We start from the raw sequence: 22,673 nt of genomic DNA on the forward strand, positions 1-22,673 counted from the left end.
CATTGCTGATGTTCACCCCGAGGAACCTGAAGCAGCTGACCTCCACTTTGGATCCGTTGATGTGTAGGGGTGCATGCTCCTCCTCCTGCTGCCTCCTATAGTCCACAATCATCTCCTTAGTCTTGCTGATGTTGAGAGAGAGGTTATTGTCCTGACACCATGATGTCAGGGTATCAACCTCCTCTCTGTAGGCTGACTCGTCACTGTCAGAGACGAGGCCCACGATGGTTGTGTCGTCAGCAAATTTAACAAGGAGGTTGGAGCTGTGCGTTGCCGCACAGTCGTGAGTGAACAAGGAGAACAGAAGAGGGCTGAGCACACAGCCCTGGGGGTGCCTGTGTTGGTGATCAGTGTGGATGAGGTGCGGTCACCGATTCTCACCACATGTGGCCTCCCCGTCAGGAAGTGGAAGATCCACTTGCAGAGGGAGGTGCTTAGTCCCAGGTCCACAAGCTTGGAGACAAGTCTGGAGGGGATGATGGTGTTGAATGCTGAGCTGTAGTTGATGAACAGCATCCTCACATACGTATTTCCTTTGTCCGGGTGGGAGAGAGCGGTGTGCATAGTCAGGGCGATGGCATCGTCTGTACACCTGTTGGACCGGTATGCAAACTGCATAGGGTCCAGGGTGGGAGGCAGCGAGGAGCAGATGAATGATTTGATGAGCCGCTTGAAGCACTTCATGATGACAGAGGTCAGAGGTTTTTCATATCACAGAGAGATGATAATAATAGTTTGATTATACATTCACAATACATTGCCCGGTTATTCTTAACTAAAAATAGTAACAATAATTAATACTAAATAATATAATAGTTAAGGAATTAAGGAGTTAAGGAAAATAAATAGAACCTGTGTTTCGTCTAGCTATAGGCTGCCCAGCCTTTAGTCTGGGTGTAGAAACTGTTTTTTGATGTCCCATTTTATAGTGTGTCCTTTGAAATCGTATTGCTGCTTGTTGTATGCTTGGTCAGAAATCAAGATGGGTCAAACTCTTATACATGCATTTACTTTAACACTTTTAAGATAGCTACTGTAGGCTGGAAAACACCCCACCCCCACCTCAAAAATGGTTGCTGGAGGAAGTCTGTGCTCAATGATCCACCACACCTCATTGTGTGAGAATTCCTGTTGCAGTGGTAGTCATAATATGACAACTATGTGTTGATGAGTAAGGATCACGACAGGTCTGATTGGGTTGTTTCTCAAAGAGGTTCGTTGGGTGGAAAAGGGAACCATTTTGTAAAGCTTATTCTTCTCCTTGCTTGTCTTCTTCTCTATGGCTCTTCTTCTCCATGGCATTTCTTCTCCTCCTTGTTCTCTCCTTCTTCATGGCTTTTGTATTTCTGGCCTTGGCCATAAGGCATGGCATTTTTCTCCTTTTCTCTGTTTCTAAAACCTTAATTTTGAAACATGTTTGCCAAGTGATTTGCATGCCTTTGTTATGTTATTTGAAATCCAAGTCATGTAACTTTGACCATTCCAGCATATTTGGTTGAAATTAAAACCCTATCCAGTTTCCCCACCTTCCATCAGACCATAGAGCATAGTTCAAGATAAGACTGAATAAAAGCCAATATAAATGTTCACACTACCCTATACAGTAAAGTTATATCCACACAGTACACAAACAGGGTCCTGGCAGAGGGATTACTTGTACATCCGCCTTCCTCCCAATGATGGAATTATTGATGGGCTGTAGAATACTTTATTCAAGGCTGACTGACATTGAAAGTTGGCGGAATAATTTTCAGTAACAGTCAGATTGCTAATTTACACTTTACTCACAGCACAAAGTGCCAAGAACAATAAGACCATACTTCTCACCGTCTGAGCAAACAAGTAAGTGGACTTGACTCGAACGACTTGGCCAAACTTGAAGAGAATTGGCTCCAGTGAACACCCAGTGTTGCTCGGAAACTGCAACGCAGGATCAAGTGAGTGACGTGGCACGACTTTCAGTTGGTGCATTCATGTTTCAGGTCTTGTTCTTTATCATACATTCACCCATGCAAGGCATCATGTCCTAAGTCCCACCAATCATCTCTCAGTACTCTCCTGCTCTGGCCAGCTCTCCAGCTTGTTCCGATACATTTTGCCTCGGGATTAAGAACAGGCACCCTGTTACGTCTCTGGTGTAACATCTTAATAATCTGGATATTTCCTTCAGAAATTCCAGAAGTGCATGACATCAAACCATCTTAAAAGAAATATAAACAAACAAGCACAAATCCCACAGCCAACAAAATCAACTTGAAGGATTCCTAGATGAATGTTCACCAAACCTAGCCTATTCTGCTTATAATTTGTGGAATGCTCTTGACAGCATGTGAATTGATACAGTAGTGGTTCCAGAGCATCAAAGTGAAGCAGTGCTTGAAGATTTTCAATTTGCAGTTGGAAAATGAAGCCATTACATGTCTTATATTGCACTGCGATGAAAGGGAAGAGTGGTCAAAGCAGAATTTAATGACTTTTTAAATTGTGTGTGCGCAAGTATTTGTCCCGGTGTGTGTGTGTGTGTCCGTGTGGTAGGGTTTGTTAGAGTTTGTGTATATGGAATATGCTCCCATCAAAACCCAAGCTGATAGTATTAGTGAAAGGAGCACAACACAGATAGCTGTACAGGACATTCTTGCAGTCATTCTAGATATGCTCATCTATGTTATGCATCATCACTATGAAATCCTGTTGGAGAGAAATCTAGCTCAGTCCCCTTTCCTCCTTTTGCCTCTCTGTCTCTTTCACACACACATTCACAGATATTGAGTAGGTGGTTGTATGTGGTCTGTCCAGATTTTGTTTATCCTCGTATTGAGAAAGCTTAAGCTGAGATCACTGCATTCCTTGTAAACAAATGTTCCATGTCTGAACATTTTACGTATTGCTAATTGGCTCCTGGGGTTTAATAGAACAAAATGACTTTACGCTTCCCACATGAATTTGTTTCCTTGAAAGAACTGTAGCAGAGACAACTTTGAGAGAGAGAGAGAGATGTAGATTATCTCCAACAGAATAGGGACCACGTATAACACAGTGGTACAGACTGATCTAAAAACTAAAGGAGGTAAAATTCAGAATTGAGTAGCAAGCTACATATATATGTAAGGTATTCAGGCTGAAAATATGGTCTGAGGGCTAGAATGGTGAGGTATTAATATTTTATGACAAGGTATTGCATTCCAGCTACTGTTCTCGTCTCAGAGGGAACATGTGTCTGACTAAGTTGCACACTCAAAAAGAAGCTAGTGGAACAAAATGAGTAGGTGAACAGTAGGAAATGCATCCAAGAAGACCTACAGACTGCATGCACAATAACCCTTCAAATGGTGGCACAGTCCCTCAATATCAGGGTTGACATAGAAACAAATTTCAACTGTTTTGTATATTCTGCATGTGTATGTGTGTGTGTACTGTATAGATCGATATAAATTCATGCTTTCTTACTGTATCTGGATTTCAGTTCCAACCAACTGTTATTAAAAACAACATATTCCAGAAGATAACAAGTTAGTATGCTACACTGGGCTAGTGCAGTAATATAATATGCAAAATGATCCTAAGGGAGACAAAAATCTGATATCTGATTCTCATGAAAGTGAAAACATGAAAATGCGTGGCTGTAAGGGAGAAACTGAGCTTTTCAGAAGAGAAAGCATAGTTAGACACTGTGGGAGAAAGTATGTGTTCCAATTAGTTCCACCATAGATCTATTGTCGATGAGTTCTGAATAATTAGAAAACTCAATGTTTCCCAGAGTTTCAAAAATATTCAGAGCGAGAGAAACTTCCTCATTACTCCCACACCTCCCTCCATTCATGTGATTTAGAAATCATTTAATTTACATAGAGCTGATAAGGAAAACCAACTGGACTTGATCTTTTGTTCACTAATTCATTTAATTGCCAAGCAGAGTGGACAATTGGTATTTACAAAGACAAACAGGATTTTATGAGGTATCTTTTTGAAATGCTGTGTTCTTTCCAAATATGTAGTTATGTGCCACAGCTCAAAGGTGCCTGTGTAACCTATACCCAAGTAGCAAGCTCATGCTAGCCCATTAGTCTGCTGACATTTACCGTCAGTGACCACTTACGGACCCTGAGTTGTTCTTGGTTCACTGTATTGACAAATCTATTTTTATTTGCCCGTTTATTTGTTTCGCGAAAGGATTACGATAATATATATCGCAATCTTTTTCCTGGTAATTGATGAAGGTGTTATTGTTCACTACATATCAGGTTCTCAGAGGAAAATAAGAACTTAAGCACTGAGCAAGTGTGTTATAGATAAGGGATATTTTATGTGAATTACTGTATTTTCAATCCGGTAAATGTAAAAGGAAATTGATTGCTCACAGTCAGTTTTATTGTCTCACTCACTAAAAAGATACTTGTACTGCACGAAACATTTGCACAAAGAATGTATAGGGAAGACGAGGACATGCAGTGTTTTTGAGGGAACGTTTTTCTAGAAGAGTCTTAATATGAACGGATTCCCTTTATTTTACAATTACGGTCCTTGTATCAAACAACCCCTTCTGCCTGAGGTTTGCAAAGTACCATATTCCTGGAGTCACTCACTGTGCATCAATTATGTTCTTTAGAAAGGTTTGCAAACACCTCTTGAGAAATGGACCTCCTCTTGTTCTGCAGAGAGCATACATATTATAGTGTTTAATGAAACAAGTCATTTAATAATGGCTTCTCTTTCTCACAATGCCAAATCATGGTAGCCGGCTGTATTTCACAATGGTGAAACACATGCCTGCGGCAACCCTCTCTTTAGTTCATATCTATGTGTGAATTATGCTTGACTTGAAGGTGTTAATGTTTGTCTTAGGTGCCAACCATTTTAGGTGTTAAGCATTATCAAGTTTAATATCCATCTTCTAATTAGCTTTATCGCTAGTGCTGATGGTGGGGTCCTTTGTGTGGCTTTAATATCTTTCACCCCAACTCTGATTTTAATCCTTTTTCGATAGTTGAGTTATGCAACTTAAAACAAGTGGGATTCACAATTATCATCAACTTCTTAGTATTTCAGTATCTATGTTTCGTGACACATCTGTGACTTCTGTAATCTCTGAGAAACCTTTAGTGCAATAAAATTTAACTGCTTCTATCTGATGAGTTTTAGCTCTTGATCTGTTGAAACACTTTAATGTTGAATGATTGTACAAGAGGAACGACCTTGACAAGACTCCCAAGACACAGGATTTCGTTGTGTTACATCACGTATCATTGCCCAGTCTCATCGTAAACACAAACTTCTTTTGTCTTCCACAGAAGCAAGGTTTAATGAGACGACAGTCAAGCAGAGTGAGGCATCAACTCAGTAATGAGGGATCTTCAGCAGCAATTAAAACACATTAAACGAGGAGAGGTCAAAGGTAGTAATGTTTACAATGACTTATTTGTAACGAGCCAAAAGGGGGGTGATATGTTCATGAAATAGTGAAGGGGGAGGGGGGCGGGCAGACCGACATGAAAGGGAACTGATATATTCTTGTTGCTGCTTTCTTACACAATTCAGACAACTCTCTTGCAAGTCAGTTCCTTAAGTAAGTGTCCTTCTCTTGAACTTATACTCACAAGTGACTTAGTCTGCTGGGGATTTTTATTTTTATTTTTTCACAGACTTACTATTTCCTCAGAATGCAATGTCTTTACTTTATGAATACATTTACATGGTTTTTAACTCTTGTAATTGTGTGTAATTTAGTAGCCAGCTTGTTTAAATCCATCCTTAGTCTTTCCTTTTCAGTGAATACACACAAGGGCAGGCTGGAGATTTCAGAATGTTACCCTTAGCTTCTGGTCAACTGGTTCTTGCAAATTTGCGACAAACTCATGTTTTCCATGTGCAATTTAGCCTTTTAGGTGAACTTTGGGCAAATCTCTGGCCAACTCATGCAGCAAGCCTCCGGGGGAACTCTACAAGATTTGCTGCAGGAATTTTCTGGAAACATGTCTGTCAAACGTGACTCAAGCTTATTTTCACATATGTTTGAGATAGCTCCCTATTATAGGTCTGCAGATGGGAGCGCTCATATACTTTTCTTGTGTGGAACAGCCAGTCTCACAGAGGTCTATATATACCATCTCACAGACTTTGCTTCTGAACAGTACAGTGATTATCCAGCTGTATGATCTCAGAGGGGATTAACCCTGAAGAAGAACTGAAGGTTCTGTCTCAATTGGATCCACACTTCTTGTTCAGTTAAATGTTAACAGAAATGCAGTAATGACAACACATAAATAGCTTATCAATGGGAAAAAACATAGCAAACATGGAAAAGCACACAGCTACCAAGAGAGGGGAAGAAAAGGCCCACTATTTGCAAAATAAGTCATATTTGTGTTCCTCCATCTGTGTTGGGGGATTTAGCTAGTCAGCCCTGGTCTTCCGGGCCCACTGTCCTGTATGTTCTAGATGTTTCCCTGCTCCAACACACCAGATTTAAATGAATTGTCGTTATGCAGTAATAAGAATAAAATAATGAAGAGTATGGATTTTTGGTCTTGCCACCTCCTGAGTTTGAAACACCACTTCCATCTTTGTGAGAACAAGAGAACAACGTTTTCACAATAGGTTCTTGCAGAGTAGGTGACTTTTCAACCTGTGCCTTGCCCTCACATAGTTTGGGTTTTTAAAGGACTTTAAACCTTTTCTTTCCATCTCTATTCAGCAACCTTTCATTCTTCAAAGTGAACGTCCTCAAAGATGGGAAATGAAGGCCTTGAGTAGGCATGCTCCTCATAATGACTGCCTGCTTCATGCCTCCCTAGCAGAAGCTGTGCAGCCATAAATTAATTAATGGTGGTTTCCATGGCAAACCATGAATTCAAAGGTCTTTTCAGTGGATTGTTTCAACGATAACTTATGATTCTATTACACTGTATCACTTAGAGTTGTCCAGTTACTTATTGGTATTTTGATAGCCCTCCTTCTCTTACAAAGATGTCTCTTTCTTTTGTTCTAGTAAACGAAAGAGCCACAGGATATTAAAGTAAAATCCAGTCTAATGTGTTTTCTAAAGCAGGTGTTTTTACCTTTTCTAATACACCTGCACAGGAGGCAACACAAACATGGTGATTGGTCACTAAGATAGAAACGAGAACAATAACTTTTTTTATGAGTATCCACAACCCAAACAGCCATGGGGACATGTAACACGCCTATAGCTGTAAACACCCAATAAACGTGTAAGAACGACTGCATCATTCAAGAGCAACGCAAGCAACTTCATGGTCTCCCAAAGATCATTTTGACTTTATAGGCTACACTTCTTGTCAGATAAGAACCTAAAAGCAAGATAGTGATATCTGTCAAATAGCAACAGGATGTCCGACGTAGCTTGACAAGGAGATAACACTGGAGCAGACAATCTGGGCACACTTGCTTTCAATACGTCGAGGAAGAACTTGTGTTTAGAGGTTGGTTTCAATCTGACCTCCGACCCTAGCTGTCGTTCCTGAGAGGACTTCCAATACTCCACTTGAGCGGTTCAAGGATTATCCCTCTGGAAACCAGTTTCAATAGATCCCCTCCCTTCAACTTGTCTTGGTTTCTCTCGAGCTCTCTCCTCTCAAAGTCTTGGCAGCTTCATTGGGTGGATGTCTTCCCTGAAGTTTCGTCCTGCTCGTACTTAATGAAAATCTCAGCTCTGCTCAGAGGGAGTCCAGAGGAACCTCTCAAGATCCCATATGCATTTCTTCCCTGTCGACACTCACAGAGTGTTTCTGAATAATATTCTAAACCTTGGGTGGTGACTTTGTCGGCAGCAAAGAATTGAGGTACTGCTAGCGAACCGCAGGGCTCTGTTTGAGGAGTGACAAATTGCTGGCTTTGGATGCAATGCTCCCACACTGTGGCCCACGATAGATATGTGCTCTCAGAGCTTAATGTAGCCCGTGGAAATCAATCCTTAACCAACAAGAGGCAGTGGCAACATCCTAATCTCATTCGTGGGAGCCAGAAGTGCAGTCCCATGTCTTATATTGGCACATTTTCCTTATGTGTGTGTCTGTGTCTGTGTATATTGTACACGTGTTCGCATGCCTTTTCTATAGTTATGTAAAATGACCCTGAGGTCCACTGAGTTTTGATGGGAAGACAAACATTCAACTGAAGATATGATCAATTGATATTTTATTGAATTTATGTACTGTATGTGTATGAGTTTAATATCTCCATGCTGGTCCTTCTGACATATCAGTTTCCCTCTGACCTTTGAGTACAACTAATACAGTTGAGTTCTATTCTTCAGTTTGTTCTGTCATCATGAATAATATCAGTCTACTGATATGTATTAAGGTATGGCAACGCAGGAGAGCAGAACAATTAGGTTTAAGAAGCCACCAGATTTATCACGGCAATTTGTTTGAGATGGTGTGGTGTTTTATAGAAAGGGGACTTCATAGAGTTGAAAATGGGCAAGATTTCAACTCCTTAACACCTACTCACTAGGTCCTGTTTCTGTAGAGGAAACTGGTTGACTAACGGGGGCATGAGGGAGAACTATGACAATGATGACAAAAGATCTGCCCGCATATTATATTTTATGATATATATATATATATGTCACCCATCATGTTGGTTGGTTTATCACTATCTCAGTAAAAATTCTGACACTACAGCGCTCATGAATACTGAATCATTTCAAAATGATCTCGCTCTGTGACAGAGAGCATCGTTAGAATTAATGTGGGATAAGGAAACGCTGGGAGTATTTGATGCTGTGCAGCGTCCATGATAGGGACAGCGTCTTGTTTTGCATCGCAATGTAGTGTCTGCAGATCTGCTAGTGCATAATGTGGATCCTAGAAGAGAGGGCTCAACAGACCTTGTAACCAAAGCTTTGCTCATGAATATGTAACCCTCTCTCTGTCTCCATCATGGATGCGGTGAAATAATAATCATATTGAAATGTTATGAGGGTATCCATCAAATAATCTGATAGGAGTTACATATTACTGCCTGACTAATAGTGAAATTCAACTCTGAAATGTAACATGCCTGCGGCAATAGTTCCTGAGGGGTTTCCCCATAAAACTGAGGATATTCCTTCTCAGCTATCAGGTTAGATCTTTAGGTTTCACCTTTCCAGAAAAAGGTTTCAGATGGGAAACAAGTTCCTAGCAAGAGGCGATAAGTTGATATATTCATGGTCATGGCAGATTAGATAGTTTTTGAATTTTGACCGTCATGCCATGCATGACGGTCAAAATTGATGTTTGATTTTCAAGCTACGGCAGCTAGCTCCGTTACAGTAGTGGTGAAGGAGTTGTCTAAGGCAAACGCTAGTGATTGGTTATGGCAGATCAGAGTGGCTCTGGGCAGATCCAATAGTTTTAAACTTCAACAGAATACCCGCCTTAAAGGAAGTTAACGCTTGTCAATGGAGCGATCCCAGACCCTCTGTACAAATGAAATGTAAAAGGGGCCGGTTAGAACCAGGCTAATGCAACCGGTCCACACTTCCCACAAATGTTTTAATTGTATTAACTCTATATTTCAGCAAGGATACCCAACCACAGAAATGTTCTTCCAACCCCACACCCAAAGGACAATAATCATATACCTGTGACTAATTGATGTAATAAGCTCACTCATGTTGCTATCTGTGACACAAGTGCATTGTTAGCAGTGTCAGATTGGATACAATCAAACTTTATTCATATGGTCCTTTTTTAATAAGCAATATCACATACACTCATATAACTGCACCTAAACCAACCTAAACCCCCACAGAGGACAAGGAAAAAGACCCAGGAAAACAGTGTCATTGTGTATTTCAGCTTCTCTGATATACATTGGAGTTTTCTCTTGAGTGTCACGACGAAAGAGCTACAACACTTATTGTGTGTCACGCTTGACAACACCAAGTCTTTTGGGAATTGCAGTGAAATCTTGTCTCTTTCATGGACTGTTGAATCTGTTTAAGGGACCACACTGCCCAGAGGCCAGATAAGAAAACCAAACGAACATTTCAGATGGAGGCAAGGAAAAGGGGCAGCATCAGGTTTCTACCTGAACCATCACCTCTGGAGGAGTTCTCCCTTCTCCTTCCAATCACTTTTTCTACAGGCCCCCAAAACACCATACATTTGAAATAGAAGTGATTCAGTTTCAAATACCTGTGACAGAATATCTTAAAATGCCAGCAACTGTGGTTGCTGGTAGGGCTGAGGTGACATAGATAGGGAATTAAAAGGGCGCAGCACACAAGGCTAAGCTAGGTGCTGAGGATGTGATGAGAGAGTGAACTGCAGACAGATGGTACGGCTCAGTTAGAGGTTTCGACCCTCCATAAGTCATCTTTTTGCTGAACTGGATGACACGGCTGTCCTTTTTCAAATAGTACGTGAAATAACATTAACATCCTTACTGTGGAGGATTTGCTGACAGATCTACTGTGGTGTCAACCTCTGTCTCCTTCTCCATCTCTCTGTCTGTCTAGGCAGGGCAGGCTTGGAACTATCTTACACCTACAGCCTTATTCAATTTACAATCAAAAGTGGTTGTCATCACCAATTTATCAGTGGACACAGATGAGGTAGCTGAAAGCTATGAGCAGATATTTAATTAGATCCAAACAGATACCCCCCAGGATACAGTCTAGGCTGGATGTTTCTGGATGTTTCTGTTGTGCTATTAATCCTTAAGACAGATAGTAGAAACACTATCTGTTCTCCTTGCTGCTATAGATACTGTAATTACTCCAGATATTCTGGTTTGGAATGGAAAATATTTGAGCAACGTGACACCACTACCTAAATTGTTGAATTGTGAATCGAAGAGTCAGTTTGTCCCCTCTCTCTGACAGTAAAGTAAATCAAATCTCATTTGCATGCAAATATAGCAACCAACCGCTACAGTGTAGGCAACTACAGTCTAACGTTTCAATTGAAGGTATTATTATTTACATTTAGCAGACGCTCTTATCCAGAGCGACTTACAGTAAGTACAGGGACATTCCCCCCCGAGGCAAGTAGGGTGAAGTGCCTTGCCCAAGGACACAACGTCATTTTGCAGAGCCGGGAATCGAACCGGTAACCTTCAGATTACTAGCCCGACTCCCTAACCGCTCAGCCACCTGACTCTATTATAAATATGAACATGTGCCAATGCGCAAAATCGCAAAACATTAAACCGACAAAGCCAAGGGGGGAAAGCTTTAGAGGAGCTATTACAGCTCCACTAACATATTCATAGGCACACTCTTTTTTGCACCCTGAAAATTAGACATGACACTAGCCATTTACCATCTTATCATATATAAGGAAAAAGCATTGTGTGGCAGTACAAATGGCATTTCCAAGTGAGAATATTATTGCGGTACCCAAGCAATAAGAGCCTAAAGTCCAGTGTTCTGTGACTATGTATCAAGCACTTGCATTGTATTTCTCAGCACAAGTATTTTTTTATGATGATGATGATGAACGTTAGAATGTTGGTTTTGTGTGACTGGAGAGGCGGTGGGTTGAGAGAGTGTGGGTTGTCGGAGTAATTTCGCTCTCAGACATCTGAGAATGTTTGGGCTGAAGGGGCTTCAGAGGGGTAGGATGTCAGTGCGGTATTCTGCCAACTCACCACTCTGTACCCAGAGACGAGGGTGCTTTAGACTGCAGACGGCACACTGCAGCGCTGATCCAACCGCGAGCCTCAAAGAAAGAGAAATGCTATCTGCTCAAATTCGCCCTACAAACACTGGGTCTGTTCTTCACAAGTCCTTTTCAACTCACCTCTAAAAGGTAGCTCGGCTCAGACAATCCCAGTGAAGGCCTTCTAGACTTGAGAGCCTGTAGGCGGGTTGTGCGAGGGTTGAGAGGTGGGGTCGGGGGCAGGGACTGCTTGTTTCTGATGCACTGTGCTTTACTGAAACAGTACAAGTCAAAATAAGCACATAGGGAAAGCTGTGAGCAAGATTCCGGCAGCTTTGCAACCCTGTCCCAGTGTGCATTTTTGCTCACTCCCTCTCCTTCCACGACAGAGACGACTGAGATGGCTCTGACAGACCAAAACAAAATCTCTCAGTGGCAATTAAATGGGAAAAGTTGATCTGGGGGGTAAAACTTGAGAAGTCAGATGCCTGCTACCATACTTCCTTGTCTGATTGAGGCAGGAACTCCGCCTCAGTGGAACTTCAAAGGTTTGTTCTGTTGTGCATCCAAGGGGCTGCACTGGAAGTAATGATATGTCAGTGGTAAACTTCCCTTTTCTTTATTTTTTTATTATTTTTTGGAGGGAAAATGTAATCTTCACAGGCAAATGAGGAGTACACATAAAGTATAGAGTGTGGCTGGGTCGTAGCAGTATGCTGCCCAATAGGTTTTTTAATGTGGCAGTGTTTGGGGTTTATCTACGGTGTGTACTGTAGTTGAAATTCATCAAATGCCCAACCAGAGAAGAGAACACTCTGGATCACTGCTACACTACAGTCAGTAGAGCCTACCATGCCGTCCCTCGTGCAGCACTGGGTCACTCTGACCATACCATGGTCCATCTGACTCCTGCATACAGGCAGAAATTAAAGCTCTGTAAACCTGTTGTGAGGACATCAAAACAGTGGACCAGTGAGGCTATGGAGGATCTGCGGGCGTGCTTGGACTGTACTGACTGGGATATGTTCACGACTGCTACCAATAGTCTGGATGAACTCACAGAGGCTGTGACATCATACATCAGCTTCTGTGAGGACTGCTGTATTCCAACACGCACCAGGGTGAACTTCAACAACGACAAGCCCTGGTTCTCAGCAGAGCTCAGAAGGTTGAGGTCAGAGAAGGAGGAAGCATTTCGGAGTGGGGATAGAGACATATTCAAGGAGTCGAAGAACAGGTTTAGCAAGGCGGTGAGAGAGGCTAAACGACTGTACTCAGAGAGACTGAAGCGTCAGTTCTCTGCTAACGGCTCAGGCAGATCACCAACTACAAGCCCAGAGCCCCCCACTCCACTAACGACTCCCGCCTGGCCAACGACCTGAATGAGTTCTACTGTAGATTTGAAAGACAATTGGACTGTCCTGATCTACCCCTTCCCACCCACGGGGCCTCCTCCCTCACCCCTTCTACAGTGACAACTCTCTCCATTCAGGAGGGTGAAGTTAACAGACTTTTCAAGAGGCAGAACCCCCGCAAAGCAGCTGGGCCGGACTCTGTCTCTCCTGCCACCCTCAAGCACTGCGCTGACCAGCTGTCTCCGGTGTTCACCTACATCTTTAACACCTCCCTGGAGACATGCCATGTGCCAGCCTGTCTCAAGTCCTCCACCATCATCCCTGTGCCCAAAAAGCCAAGGCCAACAGGACTCAATGACTACAGACCCGTCGCCATGACCTCTGTGGTAATGAAGTCTTTTGAGCGCCTTGTGCTGGCACACCTCAAAGCCATCACAGACCCTTTCCTGGACCCACTGCAGTTTGCCTACAGAGCCAACAAATCTGTGGATGACGCCGTTAACATGGCCCTCCACTTCACCCTACAGCACCTGGACTCCCCAGCATCCTATGCCAGGATCCTGTTTGTGGACTTCAGCTCTGCCTTCAACACCATCATCCCTGCCCTGCTTCAGGACAAGCTCTCCCAGCTGAACGTGCCCGACTCCACCTGCAGGTGGATCACAGACTTCCTGTCTGACAGGAAGCAGTGCGTTAAGCTGGGAACACAAGTCTCTGACTCCCGGTCCATCAGCACCGGATCTCCTCAGGGCTGCGTCCTTTCCCCTCTGCTCTTCTCCCTGTACACCAACAGCTGCACCTCCAGTCATCCGTCTGTCAAACTTCTGAAGTTTGCGGACGACACCACCCTTATTGGGCTCATCTCTGACGGGGATGAGTCTGACTATAGGTGGGAAGCTGACAACCTGGTGACCTGGTGTAGCCAGAACAACTTGGAGCTCAATGCTCTTAAGACAGTGGAGATGGTTGTGGACTTCAGGAAGAATACAGCCCCACTCACCCCCATCACCCTGTGTGACTCCCCAGTCAACACTGTGGAGTCCTTCCGCTTCCTGGGCACCATCCTCTCCCAGGACCTCAAGTGGGAACTGAACATTAGCTCCCTCACCAAAAAAGCACAACAGAGGATGTACTTCCTACGGCAGCTGAAGAAATTAAACCTGCCAAAGAAAATGATGGTGCACTTCTACACAGCCATCATTGAGTCCATCCTCACCTCTTCCATCACCATCTGGTACGCTGCTGCCACTGCCAAGGACAAGAGCAGACTGCAGCGTATCATCCGCACTGCTGAGAAGGTGATCTGCTGATATCTGCCTACCCTCGAGGACCTGCACACCTCGAGGACCCTGAGGCGTGCGAGGAAGATTGTGGCCGACCCCTCCCACCCTGGTCACTCCCTGTTCCAGCTACTCCCCTCTGGCAGAAGGCTGCGGTCCATCAGGACCAAAACCTCACGCCATAAGAACAGTTTATTTCCATCTGCTACTGGCCTCTTCAACAAGGCCAAGGACTCCCATTGACATTCATTCACTTATTTAACTATTATAAGTCCATCTAACGGCAATTCAGTATGCATAAGCCACTTTATCTCAGTATCCGATTGCACTATGTTGACCATTCACGCTGCTCATTATTCTTATTTTTATATATATTTTATTTTATATTTAAATTGTTGTATTCTTAGATTGTTTAGTTCTTAGAAATAGTTAAACTTTTGTACTTTTACTTAATTTAAGATCTGTATATGTTTAGTGTTTTGCACCTCCCTGCCGCAGTAAATTCCGTGTTTGTATAAAATACATAAATAAATAGAATAAACCTGATTCTGATTCTGATTCTGAAATGGGTGGCTTTGTGGCATAATACTGTAGGCTCCATCGTTGGTATGCAGAATGCTATACAACCACACCGTGGATGATTGCATACAATGGGAAGAAACAAAACAAGAGAAGAAGAATCCTTTATTCCTCTCACAAATGTGGCACACAGACACACATACAAGTGCAGGGAGTGGCGAAGCGCACACATGCCAGGGGGTCCACCACAGAAATCCGTCTCTGCTTTTGTCCCGTCCTACTGTCCCTCCTCCCAGGACAGCCAGGAGCAGTGGGCAGCCACATTAGCGGCGCCCACAGGAAATAAGATGCATTCGCTTATTGAAATATGGACATTTTACCAGTTCCGTGTTCTGTATATATCTGCAAAAAAACAAATTAGACACTGCATGCCACACAAAGTGAGGGGAATGTGGAAAGTGTTATCTCTTGAAATGTCAGTCTAGTTACCTGGGTAGAGAGCTTCTTCATCTCTCCCTGACAAGTCAAAGGTGTGAAAACAGGATTGTTTGTGCTGAGTTGGAGTGATGGTAGGCGTGCTCACACAGACATTGCATCACAGCACGCTGCTCCAACAGGCAGTGCTAAACACCTTTTCCTTCCTTTTGACATCGCCATCACACCCGCTCTATAATTGGATACTCTGGCGTCGAGTCCAAATAGTTCCGAAACAAGTTCTGATCCACTGCAGTGGCGGGGGCATGTTACCCGTTGTCCCCCTCCGCGTCTCCCTGCCCCCCCTACACCTCCACCTCCCCTCCCCTGGCCCTCCTTCACCCCCCTTCTCACCCTCCACCTCCTCCCTCCACCATCTCCCCCTCATCCCCATCCCCCCTACCAACCAATCAACAGGGCTTCCATTAATAATAAATGTGCAAAGAGGAAAGGAGAGATAGCACTAAAACAGCAGGAGGTGTCACACCATGAGAATCTGATTCACTCTGGTATCAACAAGGAGCTGATGCACACCGAAAACCTGTTCACTTTTTTTTTTTTCATCAAGTGATTTATTCGATGTCGTGAAAACACACCTGTAAATGACTCCTGCCCCCTCACCGTGTCATTTCCACAAAGCCACAAAAGGGGACGTGAGTCATTTATGTCACACAAAGAGGCTTGATTGAATGATACAAAATAATCAGCATATTAACAGTGCCGAGGGGCTCTGCAGTTTTGCGGGGCAGAGCGAGGCATGATCGTTAAGTTGTTAAATTACATTGTACTGTGCCAGGGGGAATCCGTCCGGCCATTAGGGCGCAATTAATCTCTTCAGAAATTCGAATGGATTCGTGTGGGCTGCACACACGCACACACGCACACTCTCACATAATATTCCAACACTCATTTACCTAGCATTGTTCAAATGGTGGCTATAGTGCTCTGAAATTAAACGTTCCTTGTTCTTATCAACGGCATGTGGGCTTGTTTGTCGTCAGCTCCTACCAAAGTTCCAGATATAATACAAATGTTCTTTCCATACAGGCTGGCCTGATGGTGTAGATTCAGGTCGTAAGTCTTCTGAACATGTTGGTAGATCGCGCACTGCATGTACTCAGTCAAATCTACACGGAATACCTAATGACGTTGACCACACAATGGGATGGGATATCTGTTTTGCCCTTTTAATAGAAGTTCAGCTTTGATGTATAGTGCAATCAGGTTTGAGATCTGATGCTGGAGGCAACTTCCAGTCGCAAAGTCACGGCCTAACCCGTGTTTGCTCACTTGGGGAACATTTTGTCATGACACAGGCGGCTAATCTCCTACCACAGTTGCGTTCTCTTTGAAGTTTGATTTTGTCACGAGATTCGATCCGATTGCAACAGACACAAAGACAAACACACACATAACACACTTAAACACACTCTAAAACTTACTCACACACACGCGCACACGCCAACAATCAAGCTCAGGCCTGCACAGTCCTATAGATACAGAAATACATAAGGACAAACCGACAAACACACACACACACACACATAATGTCATAGTGCATCTCATCCACTTGAATGCAAACCCCTAAAACTGCTGCTCCCTCAAATAATCATGACAGGGATTATGATCCAAAATAAAGGATAACCATTTTTCCAAGCATGACCTGAATGCCAAAGCATGGTGCAGATTGGTGTTTACCCTTGGAAGGGGAATACGTTTAGGGCATAATAGCCGAGTTGTGTTTGGACACCCGTAATGCATGGTGATGTCTCCCCAGACAAAGGGCCTTCTGTTGGGGAGGCACTGGGGAGATGAAAGTGGTCCAGATGTTCATGAAATGGACTGTAACAAGGAGAGATTGGTTTCCAGAGGGGAGATCATCGCTTGAAGTTGCAGCGCTCTGCTCTCATGATTTAATAGAGTGATCTGAGAACGATGCAGTGTTACTAGAGATCCCCGTTAAAAAACGCCGACGGGTTCCATGTTAGCTTCTGGCTGCTACAGTAGGCATGTCTGCTAGGCCTCTCCTTCTGCTAACCATGTGCTACTGGTAGCCTGTCTGACTCCTAGCCATGTCCTACTACAACCAATATCCTACTGCTAACCGTGTCCTCATGCTAGCCTTTTTGACTGCTATCCTTGCTGGACAGCTAGCCTACTGCTAGCCATTACCTACTGTTAGCCATGGCCTACTGCTGGACATAATGGACTGAAAGTCTCACCCACTTTCTCAGCAGTTTCACAAGAGACCTTGCCACAAAACTTTTTAATTATGTTTTTCAACTGCTGATGTTTTTCGAAAACTTAGGTCTGACGATACCATCACATGTAATGAGGATCTAAGTGTTTTTGTATTCTGGACCAGGTGGAATGGAAACAGAGATGGACTTTGTCATTCTGTTCCCTAAATATCTCATCAGTATGCTGAGAAAGTCTCCATCAAGGGAATCGGATAATAATGGCCTAGCTCTTTCTCTCGTCTTCTTTCCATTGTCTAAATTCTCTATCTGTTGTGACCCCTCACTCTCTTTCTTTTTAAAATGCATTCTATTCACTCTGTCTTCTGTTCCTCCACTCTATCTCTCCCCTCTGCTTTTCTCTATCTCATGTTTTCAGCCTAACTTTTCCTTTCACTCTCACCCCCCTATTTTGACGATCTGAAACGCAAGTACCAAACTGCAAAGCGCAAGTAACTTTGTGGGCGGGACTCCGGCTCGGTTGCTATTTTGCCGGCGGGATAAATGACTTTGTCCCTGGCGCAAATCTAAAATGGGTAGGTCCGAAGTAGCTACATTACTAATGGGTGTGGTTTGGGCGTAACGTGCAATAAACCAATCAGAGCGTCATCTCACATTCCCTTTAAGAGCAGCGCTTGTTCCATGGCGGATTGCTATTATAACGGCGGATTTGCCAGGCACACGCCAGGAGCAGTTCACAGCCAAGGAGACCGACGTTTTAGTCAGGGCCGTAACAGATAGACAAGTGACATTGTATGGGAAAGGCAGAGCAGTTTTCTCATTGCACTAAATTGCCCGCTCATGCTGCTCATTCAAATTCTTATTCTTATTTTTATATAGCCTACCCTATATTTTATTTTTTTAATTGTTTGGTTCTAGGAATTAGTTTAACTATTGTACTTTTTTACTTAATTTAAGACCTGTATATGTTTATTGTTTGCACCTTCCTGCCACAGTAAATTCCGTGTTTGTGTAACATAGGCTACATGGCGAATAAACCGAATTCTGATTCTGATGGAGATGGGAGAAGAAACCCACCCAAATTAGCTTCGGTTAAACAGGCGTGGGAGAAAATTGGCACAATTGTTACAAATCATGTTCACATACATAGAGATTTCTCATGAAAATCTTTTTATAATCATTGAAGAAATGTAACACGGCATAAATCAAAACAATGTAACGTAGCTTCGCAGAAAGAAGACCCTGGCCTCACCAGCAGTGTGCACGGACCAAGCTTGCGCCCTTAAAATAGCATCTGAATAATGCGCCATTGACTTTAGACCACGTTTTTCCTGGTCAGTGGCGGAATTGTTTTTCGGAAACTGCAAAATAGCACCAGGGAACTTTTGCACCGGAACACGCCTCCTTTTTCACTGAACCGCCCACGGGAGCGCAAGGTCATTTCGACGTGCGTCTGTGGAGGGAAAAGTCAGCTTTGCGTCGAGTGCAAACTAGGAATGATACTTGCGTCGTTGACAAAGTCAATTGCGCTGGGTGCAAGATCGGGCCCTCAGCCTCCCCGATCCTGCCCTCTCCTTTTCACCTTCTTCATTTATCTGTCTCAACTCCCTCCTCCCTTCCAACCCCACACAACACCTATCATTTTCTCTCTCCCACCTCTCTTTCTCAAACGACACCTGGCCTTTTTGACTCCTCTTACTCCCCATACTTCTCTCTCTCTCTCTCCCTCTCTCCCTCTCTCTCTCTCTCTCTCTCTCTCTCTCTCTCTCTCTCTCTCTCTCTCTCTCTCTCTCTCTCTCTCTCTCTCCCTCTCTCTCTCTCTCTCTCTCTCTCTCTTTCCTTCCCTTTCTGACACCTAGCTCTTTTTACACCCTTAATTTGTCTGTTACTCTCCACTATAAACTCACCCCTCCATTTTCTCCTGTTGGCATTGCTCTCACTTTCTCTATCTCTTTCTTCCATATTGTCAGTCTCCCTACATTCCAATTATATTTCTGTATGAACTTCATGTCTATATCTGTACTCAAAAGGATACAGAAAAAGTGAAAACACATTATAGAATATTAATCTCTATCTCCCTATCTCTCTCTTTCTAACCCTGCCTCTCTCTAACCGTCTAACTCTCTCTCTGAGTCTCCCTCTTTTTCTTTCACTTGCTCTCTCTGTGAGTTTCTCCTCCCTCCCTCCCTCTCTTTTTGTCTCTCTCTCACCCTCTTATGCATCTGCTCTTCTCCCAGGAGGCGTTTGTATCGCCCAGTCGCTGAAGATCCCCAGGGAGCCGAAGCCGGGGGAGTTTGACAAGCTCATCCTGCGCCTTCTGGAGACCCCCAACGCCCGCGCCGTGATCATGTTTGCCAATGAGGACGATATCAGGTGTGACTCACTCTCTCATTCTTTCCGTCTCTTTTGTACAGACACACGCTGGCTGATGAACCCACTCGGGTGCACCTGAAGAGAATCACAAGCACCCACAGCACTGCACACACACACACACACACACTCCATCACTGCACTCTAGGCAAGTCAAGACCAGATTGTTTATACTCCATCAGCTAATCCACAAACTCTTCACTGAGGATTGAGATAACGATGTTTCGATTAACTCTGAGAACACGGGGCTAAGAGGACCCATGCGTCAAAGCTCTCCTGAACCTCAGTTCTCTTCAATGCATATCGTTTCAGGGTTATCTCTGCTGGATCTGATTAAGCTGAAATTAAGAAGTGCTGCTTATCTACAGTTATAATTTCAGGTTTGATATGAACGCACTTTGCCACGCTTCTCACCTCAAACACCTGCTACCCAAGGAGAGTGAACTCTCCTCGATAATTGTCTTCGATAGAGGGTTGAGGAACTAAGCCGAAGCCTAAGGTTTCACAATCTTCACTGAAGCCCTGCAGTTGTTCCATATTTCAGTCTTTCAGTTGAGGAACAGGGGAGAAAAGGAAAATGAGAGAGGAAGTGACATTGCACATTCCGGTAATCTGTCTTGATTTGATGACATCCTACCTCAAAAGTTACCTATCGTGGACGACATTGTAGCTTTTATCTTTAGGGTAACCCTGTAAAAGAAGCATCTTGTTGTCACTTGTTGAAGATTTCTGGACAAGGTGTGCTTGATTCGGTGTTTCGGGTGGGCAGGGGTTCACTTGATTAGGTCTTGTGAAAGAATGGGATTTGCTCTTCTCGACACCAATCTACCCAATACCTTCTCTCTCCTCTCACTGGCCGGTCTCTCTGTCTCTCTTCCCATAGGCGTATCTTGGATGCCGCCAAGCGGAACAACCAGACGGGTCACTTCCTGTGGGTTGGCTCGGACAGCTGGGGCTCCAAGATCTCCCCGGTGGTGGGGCAGGAAAGGGTGGCCGAGGGAGCCGTCACCATCCTCCCTAAGAGGGCCTCTGTGGACGGTAAGTAGAAGCCTCGTTGGCTTAATTCACTAGATCGACATTGTTGTGGCAGCGTCCCGGAAGACTACAGAATGCCAGCCAAACAAATTCCAAATGGAGTGACTCCAAAACAAAGTAAGCCAGTCTCAATGCTTTTAAATCAGACTGATTAGTGGTAAAAACATTAATGGACAGTGCCTGAAATCCCAACACTTTTATAGTAATCACTTATTGGACTTACTGGATTCATTGCAATGTAAAACCTCCCAGGTTTGCCAATAAAGAAAAAAAAGCCCTCTAGTCCAATACAGAGATGGGCCTGTCTTGTCTGTAAATTTTGATATTTTGCTTTTGTTTCAGTAACCATATTTGATATCAGGATTAGATTTGTAGATTAGATTAGTAGATGCGATTCGTTACAACTGGCACTGAATGTAGACGATACCTGTACACAGGAGTTGAACTCTTCCATCAGATATTCAGTATGCACACCGATTTCTCACAGAAGTTGGTTTCCACTCATTGATTCTTTTTCACTGCCTGCAGCGTTCGACCGGTACTTCCGAAGCCGCTCCCTCTCCAACAACAGACGGAATGTGTGGTTTGCTGAGTTCTGGGAGGAGAACTTCAGCTGCAAGCTGGGCATGCATGGCAAGCGTCCAGGGAGCCCTAAGAAATGTACAGGTACGCCACAACCTAGCGCCGCAGCCTAGCGCCGCAGCCTAGCGCCGCAGCCTAGCGCCGCAGCCTAGCGCCGCAGCCTAGCGCCGCAGCCTAGCGCCGCAGCCTAGCGCCGCAGCCTAGCGCCGCAGCCTAGCGCCGCAGCCTAGCGCCGCAGCCTAGCGCCGCAGCCTAGCGCCGCAGCCTAGCGCCGCAGCCTAGCGCCGCAGCCTAGCGCCACATCCTAGCATCAATCCTGTGAAGGTTTGGACAAGTCCCATAAATGCAAATGTTGTATGTATGTTTTATGTTACATATAGACATTGACCAGCTTGATTACAGACTGATTACATGACGGTGGATGGTAAGATTAGCCAAATTTGGCTTGGGAGTAGATTTACAGTAGGTCTGCATTGTTGGTTCTGAAGTATTTGTCAATAGGAAGAATTACACTCAAATGTCCTTCTTAAAATTGGATCATACTGTAGCAACAGTACTGTACAAACATGTAAAGGTTAAGTACACTTGAGGTAGTGTATCAGATTCCATACTCATGGTATAGCCTTCGAAGTCCTAAAACTTGAAAGTCATGAACAGCTCTAAAACAAGACCTCATCTCTCAAAAGCACCAGGTCTAAATAGTATTGACATTCACCATCCACATTTAGGCACAGCAATATCACAGAGACTGTGTACATGAACAAACAAGGCTTTGCTTCCCTAACGCAAACCCTGCCTGTTTAAACAACCCACTGCCGAGACGGCAGGCCCGAAATACAGAAAGCAGAGTCTGTCCGCCAAAGTGTCAACACTGTACCGGCGTCCCCACATGCTCAAAGTACTTGTGATATCGGACAGAACTGTCAGCGAAGGTGACCCGGTTCTCTAGAACTGTACATGTGGCTCTCAAACCGTCTGTGTAGCCACAGCACCAAGACTTCCTGGTGAGATAAGAGAGGATTGTAGGACGGCATTAGAGCAGTGGCTGCCCATGTACAGTACAGCCTCCCATTAGAGTGTAATGACTCCCATACATGTTGTTCAAGTATCTATCTAAAGTGGTTAGACCTGAAGGCCATTATCTCACAGGAACCTCATAGACGTCCCCTCAGACTGAGCTTGACTCATAACTCTAGTTTGAAAACAACAATTTGGTCAAGGAGGCCTTGTTTGTTGCCATTTAGATGAGGG

General features: G+C 44.0%; 1 protein-coding gene across 3 annotated transcripts in view; it reads left to right on the top strand.

Moving 5' to 3' along the window:
* Window positions 1-22,673, top strand: part of LOC134021251 (metabotropic glutamate receptor 8-like) — a 91,118-nt gene that overhangs the window by 41,246 nt on the left and 27,199 nt on the right. For all 3 annotated transcript variants that reach the window (XM_062461886.1, XM_062461884.1, XM_062461887.1), the window contains exons 4-6: window positions 19,673-19,808; window positions 20,689-20,843; window positions 21,369-21,506. In XM_062461886.1, the coding sequence (XP_062317870.1) occupies window positions 19,673-19,808; window positions 20,689-20,843; window positions 21,369-21,506 (429 nt within the window). The remainder of the gene's footprint in view (window positions 1-19,672; window positions 19,809-20,688; window positions 20,844-21,368; window positions 21,507-22,673) is intronic.

Source organism: Osmerus eperlanus, chromosome 5 (assembly GCF_963692335.1).
Source record: "Osmerus eperlanus chromosome 5, fOsmEpe2.1, whole genome shotgun sequence".
NCBI lineage: Eukaryota > Metazoa > Chordata > Actinopteri > Osmeriformes > Osmeridae > Osmerus > Osmerus eperlanus.